Below are 6,954 nucleotides of genomic sequence, written 5' to 3' on the forward strand. Positions count from 1 at the left end.
GAGAAATAAAAGATTTCGAAGGAAGAAAAATTAATAAAAGAAAATAAATATCTCTCTCTCTTCTTCCTCTCTATTCCCGTTCAACCATTCCATTTCCTCTCTTCTCATTTCTCGATTATTTTTTTCAAATTTTCTCTTTTTTCTTTACTTTTATTTAGTAAATTTTAACCGTATTTTTTTACCCAGTTTGGTATTCTGGTGTAATATAGCACAATTATTTTGTCAAGTGAGTGATGTGAATGCAACTAAGAAAAATTAGGTATTGAGGGTTCGTGTGGTATGCACATATGAGACAAATACACGTGAAATCCCCCAAAAAAAATCGTCTACCCTTGAATGCATATTTTAAAATAAAGAGGCTGGTTATCGTTTATTTTTTTTTTCCTGTTATTGTGTAATTTTTGTCTTTTTTACGCATTGCTTATTGTATTACATGTTAATTTAGGTTTATTTTTTACATGAATTCGGGATAGAGTTATGTGCTTTTAATTGTTCGTCTACCCTTTAATGTATATAAGAAAATCTTTCAAAATCTGTAATCTTTTTGTTTTTGTTGTATTTTCATGATTGTAACACGATTATTTTATTTATTTTTTACTTTTTTATTGTGATTTTCATTTATTGTAACTACTAAATTATATAACTTTCACTTTAATATATATATATATATATTTTTACGATATCCATGCATCGTATAGGTGATCCACTAGTATAAATTGATGGATAGAATAAAAAAAATGAATTGTATTGAAAATAGAGAAATCTAAAAAAGATAAAATAAATAAACGATTGGAGCTAAACAAAGTTGATTTGTTGCCCACGTCAAACAACATTTTATGTTGCCCGTGTCAAACATGCATGAGATGAGTATGAGATGAGGAAATGAGGCCTATGCCCTCCATTGAATTTGGCTGCGTTAGAGAAATATTATGTTGACCGACATAATTAGGGTTGACTTAAGAAAAACTTCATTAAAACCTATGTCTATGATCCCACGAAATTTTTAAAAGCCAACCCTATTTGTTATACAAAAAATAGGCTACTGCTCACAAATTTTTTACTTTTAATTGATAATTAAAAAGATAAAGAAAAATAATTATAAAAAATGAAAATAAAAAAAAAAAATTATTATTTTTTAAAATAACCTCAAATTAATAATGGTGTAGAACCTCCCAACCCCTTAAAATCGGCCATTGATGTAGACGACATAATATTTCACTGAAGTTGAAACTCTAACCATTAACCTCAGCTATTACGTTATTATAATTATATTTAATATTGTTGAGTTAATTGAAGATCAAATTAAGAAAAAATGAACCCACCTTTGCTAATTATATTATCAAATATGAAGATAATGAATAAAGATAAAAGAAAAAAGTATCGATAAGGCATCTCGGCCAAGTTGAAAAAAATTAACCATTGGTTTAAAGATACAAAGGAATTATATTCATGTTTGAATATCGAAGATAACGATTATAATTTTTTAAAATAAATTAAAAATGGTAAGAGTTTTGTCTAATCTCATGGATGGTCAATGTATTTCATCCTTAAAAATATAAATTTAAGATATTAAAATAAAGATTAATCGTGTAACGTTTGATAATTTTAGCTTAGTCTTTATTTTTTCTTTTAGCTAAAATTTAAACGAAGCTAAATAATTTCAAATTTTGGCAATTCAATTTAAAATTTTCATAGAACATGTCTGGATATGTTAATTTTAATTTTTTTCCTGTAAATCTGGATACGTTAATTTTAAGTAATATAGTTTAAAATTTTTAATTTGAAATACATAAATTATAAACTCACTTACCAAACAATTTAATTTTAAATGTAAAAGTTTCCAATGGAATAATTTCAAATTAAAATTAGTATGAGATATATTTGGGAATGTTAATTTGAATGATACCTTTTAAAAATTAAATTTCAAATACTTAAATTTTAATTTAAAGTATTTGTTTTTACTATAAATTCAATGTGCAAGGAAAACATGAAAAAATAGAAAATAAATATTTTAAGTGAAAATGAGTTAATGAAGAGTTGCCACGTGGCATTGAAAAAATAGTTAAAAAGCTACCATGTGACAAATTCCACATGCAAGTTGAACTGTTTTAATAAGAGAAAAATTAAAGTTGTACTTATGAGGGTTATCCTAATTGAAAATTATATTTTTAATATTTGAAAAAATATAATAAATATTCTTAAAATTTAATATTATACTATAATTTTCCTACCATTTGTTAACTCTCGTTCAACATTAGAAAATGATCAACAATTGTGATGATATTGGCAATAATAGTGATGCCAGTGTGATGGTAATTGCGACGATAATAACATTTAAAATCTTAAATTACGAATGATCTAAATGGAAGAGATGATAGCCACTAAAGATAAATATAATAATTGTAAATTTTTATCTCCTTATCTCTCTTTTTACGATAAATATAAGTTTATCATCCTTATAAATTGGGACAAGTCCATTCTAAATGATGGGATGGCGAGATGGTATGATGACAACAATCCAACATAAATAGTAAATATAAGTCCCTCTTTTTTGTGAAAAATAAAAAAATATATTATGAAGCTAAATATGTTTTAAATTTTTTTCTAAAATAAATATTGTCGTTGTTCGGAATATAAAATGCAAAAAGATATTTAGGTGTAAAATTAAAACTAACAAATAATTTTTATAATTAAATAGGCCTTCCTTTTGAGCAAATCTTTCTACCAATTTATCCACACTAAAGTAAGTGGATGACGCAACCAAAAAAAAAGAAAAAAAAAATTCATCTCATAATTTTATTTTATTTTTTCCTTGTGGTGGGAAAACAATAATTTGAAGCTTCATAAAAGAAAAACAAAAGTAAAAAATCAAATAATTTTCAAATCAATTAAAATAAGATCATCACAACAATACTGTTATATGTATTTCCTGCACCATTCCTTACGAGTCAGACTTAATCCAATAGGCTGACCCAATTGCTCGGAACCTAGAAAGGTCAGGCAACCTCGTCAAATAAAGCTTATACACCATCGAAATTCAAAACTCATAAAACGAGCTCCTTACGAGTTTCCGGCAAAGTTCTTAGTGAGCTCTCAGCAATCGACCTAACGAGCTTTCAATAAAAACCCCAGTTCGTTAGACCGATCAGCTCGTTAGCCTAAAAAACATCTAGCTCGCATAGATGACAAAGTCGCTAAACAACCAGAAGCATGGCTCACTTACTTTATCTGAAACGGACCATACTCATCGAAATGAGGATCTCACTCCCGATTTTTTGCAAATAATAAAGACTATTTATCCCCCATTATATCATATTTATATTTCTATATTTTATCCAAATTGTAAATGTTCCTTATTATAAATATGAGTCAAATATATCATAAGGGGGCAAGGAGAATTATTAGATAACGCCATTCTGAAAGAATAATCAGACTGCGATCATGGAGTATACATCGTTCTGACTAAACCACGTGAAAATTGCTTGTGTTCACTGATATATAAGATTTTTGTTTTCTTCTTCTTGGCATTTCGAATTCACTCACCACGGGCCAAAACGAATCATGATCGGTTAAAATTGAACATCGACAAATACTAATCAGGGTTTTTAAGTATTACTCCTTTTCTTAGACAAACAACCAATATGGGCTATGCATACCAATTATGTATTTGTAAGACAATCTGTACTATACATACAATGCATATGATTCATATAAGTAACTATGAATTAATGCTCAAAATAAACAAATATTTAATAAGAATGATATATCTTGTCGCAATTCAAGTCATATGAATTTGTAAAAATGAAATAATTAGAGGATGCTAGAAAGTTCTCGCGCAAACACTCTAATACTTAAGTCAGATACTAAAAATGATAAAATGTGTATTGAAATCAGTATAAAAAACTTACATTTTTTAAATTAAGTGTGTTTATTTCTAGAAAAATATGAAATACTCTTAATTAATTCAAAATTATGATTTTTTATAAATAACACTTAATTTGATTATTATTCCTAGTCAAATTGGGACTAAAATTATTATGAATGATGTCCCTTATAGATAACGATTATCTTGTATTTATTTTTGAATATATAATTTTTTATACATAATTATTTATTCTAATATTTCAAAATTATTTTACAATTAAAATTCCTTATTAATAAATATTTTTTATATTTTTAATATTTAAAGAGATTTTTAAATATCAAAGTTATATAATTTGTGCGTTTGTATAGAATTCCTATGTATAAAAAAATTATATCTTTTAATCTAAAAAATTATTTTAAGCTTTTAAATTTTTAAAAAAATTTTACAACACGAAAATATCAACCCACATGATAACCCATCCAAAATCGCAAGAATAGTAGTGATTGGCATCACATTTCTCCCATCTCCATTAGCCTTTGTGCAAAGCATACTACCCAAACACAAATTCAAAGAAACCATGGCCTCATTTTTTTTTTTATGAAAAATGATCAATTTATACCTAAATTTTAGCTTTGAAGGTATTTGATTAGTTAAATTTGACAGGAAAATTATTTTTTTACTTTTGAGTCATGTGAAGCCCATTTCCCACTTTTACTAATTTTTTTTTTTGGTCTTGAGGGGTTGGAATAGATTTTATAGAGAAATGTAAAATCAACCCAAGTCTTCCTGTAAATCATTCGAAGCCTTGATTTGACAGAGAAGAAAAAGAATGGTCGACAATCGCAAGGAAAAGGAGAAATGTAGTCAATGATCTTGAGAATGAGGGGAAGCTCGGCCTGTGGTTTGAGCAAGAGATGGCGATCGAACGAGAAGGCGAGCGAGAGGTAGTGATCGAGAAGTGAATGACGATGGCGACAGGGGAAGTTCGGCAACGGCAGCAGTGACGACCACCCTTCCCCTTCATCTTCATCGTCGTCTTCATTGAAGCTAAGCTCCAATTCGACCTTCTTTCGCCTTCGATTTATATTCGCATGTCACCCCCTGCTAGAGGCACCATCTCCGTCTTCTTCTTGATCATCGTCAACATCAAACCACCGTTGACTTACAGCCATATTTATATATATATATACACACATATATATATATTTATATGTATGAAAATCAAACATTAAAATTAAAAAAATATAATAATTTATATGTAAAAATTTAAGTTAATCAAATACCTTCACTTGATATTTTATTTGAAATTTAATTATATACAATTAATTATCTAAAAAATATTTTATTTTCACCCAAGTTTGCAATCAAAAGCACCCTTAGAAAACTTCTTCTAGAGATCAGAAACCACACTGACTTTCAACTCACACAGTACAGTAGAGAGTCGTCTTTTTGTGCAGCCTTACCATTGATAGAAACCGTTGTTCAAGCCCCCAAATCCAGTCTAATAGCTCCAACAGGCAACAGAAACTGCTGATCGAGCACCAAAAACCCAGTACATCGCTTCAATGCCCAAATGCACCATTGACATTGAAGATGCTTGCGTCCTCTAGGTCTAGGCCAAAAATAAGCCAAATCAGTGCGCAGATAACCTCGGGATACAGCTTCCCAGTTGATCTCACCCCAGAATTCAGCTTTCTTCCAATCGAAAGCAGATCATAAGAAAATTCCGAAGGATTGTTTGAGAAAATTCAACTTACAGTCTGCGAGGCCATGGTAAATAGCTGCTGCAAATTCACAAATACATGCCATTGCCCTCAGTTTGAACTTCCTAAATCGTCACATTCATCTGTATTTTGGCGCGCTAGTTCACAAACCTCGTACACCAAACTTCACTAGGATTTTTGGGGATGTAAAAGTATTCCGAAACCACCGAGAAAGTTCAGAAACAACGGCCTATCTGTTGGGATGTTATCTTTCTGTTTCGGCCTATTGATGTACAACAATGGCAGTGCTCTTCTTCTTGTTGCTATGGTCTCTTCCTTCTGCATCAATAGTGGTGGTGGTGGTGCTGCTGCTAATACTAGTTTGGCATGGCGAAACGCTTTTCCCTCCTCTGCAAACTCCACTCCTCGTACCCACACCAAAACGCTCCGAACCTGCACCCAAACCCATCCTAAATCGCACTCTCCCCCGCTTTTCCGGCAACTCCCACCTTTTTGTCTCATCCACTTTACCAGTAACGGTAGTAATGCTCGTCTCCAGTTCTAGGTTCTCTTTACTGTTAATAATGGCGGTCTCGTCAGTGCCGATGTCCGGAATCGGCGGCAACCACGACGGAATATGCGGAGGCAAAGGCCTGGAATTCGCCGGATCCGGAGGACCGCGAGGCGCATTAACAGGCGGGCGACAGCGGGGAATGGGCTTCGCGAAGGGGATTTCATCGGTGTATTTCACGAATTCGGCGAGATCGGAGAGGGTGGAGGAGGCCACGAGGGGCCGGTTCACGACAGAGGCGCCGGGAAAGCCTTGCACGGAGCTGAGGTGTTCGATGGCGAGCGCGATGTCGAAGAGGTTGGACTGGGTCCGGCCAGAAGAGGCGGCGGAGGCGGTGGCATACTCCCCCAGCGCGCGTAGGTACCTGCCGGCGACATCCGTTAAAGTCCGGAGGGCCGAGCTCTGCGTCGCCTTGAAGCCCACCGACTGACAGATCTGCGCCACCGCGACTCTGGTGATGGCGGAGGCGAACTCCGGCTGGCTAGCATCGGCTTCGGCTTCTTCTTCTTCTTTTCTCATTGTTAGGGTTTGGGATTTCATGGCGGAAGGGGGAAAACAGAGGTCGTTCGGCTCACTTCACTCACAAACCCTAGGTGTTGATCCCGAGTTTCGAACGCGTCGCCACAAGAACCCAACCAGGGTCAAGGAGTTTTACCCGCAATATTTGTTAACCGCCAGACCAGGCTATGTAGTGCATCCTCCGTTGCTGTTTCTGATATTTTTATACGTCATGACCTGTGACTAAGGTCTAATTGCACTCAAATTATACTTATTATATTTATTAAAATTTATTTTTTAAAACTTTTCTGAGATTT

At 33.0% G+C, this 6,954-nt stretch overlaps 1 protein-coding gene across 1 annotated transcript; it reads right to left on the reverse strand.

Annotated features, from left to right (window-relative positions):
* Nucleotides 1-5,191: 5,191 nt before the first annotated feature.
* On the reverse strand, nucleotides 5,192-6,817 carry LOC127807253 (transcription initiation factor TFIID subunit 8). Its single transcript, XM_052344951.1, has one exon. It carries the CDS (start codon nucleotides 6,677-6,679, stop codon nucleotides 5,852-5,854), a length of 828 nt encoding a protein of 275 aa, XP_052200911.1. The 5' UTR covers nucleotides 6,680-6,817; the 3' UTR covers nucleotides 5,192-5,851.
* Nucleotides 6,818-6,954: the final 137 nt, after the last annotated feature.

The sequence above is a fragment of the Diospyros lotus genome, chromosome 8 (genome assembly GCF_014633365.1).
Source record: "Diospyros lotus cultivar Yz01 chromosome 8, ASM1463336v1, whole genome shotgun sequence".
Lineage (NCBI taxonomy): Eukaryota > Viridiplantae > Streptophyta > Magnoliopsida > Ericales > Ebenaceae > Diospyros > Diospyros lotus.

What these genes read in the sequence shown, in the direction of transcription:
- LOC127807253 (XM_052344951.1), bottom strand. Translation starts at nt 6,679, where the DNA reads ATGAAATCCCAAACCCTAACAATGAGAAAAGAAGAAGAAGAAGCCGAA.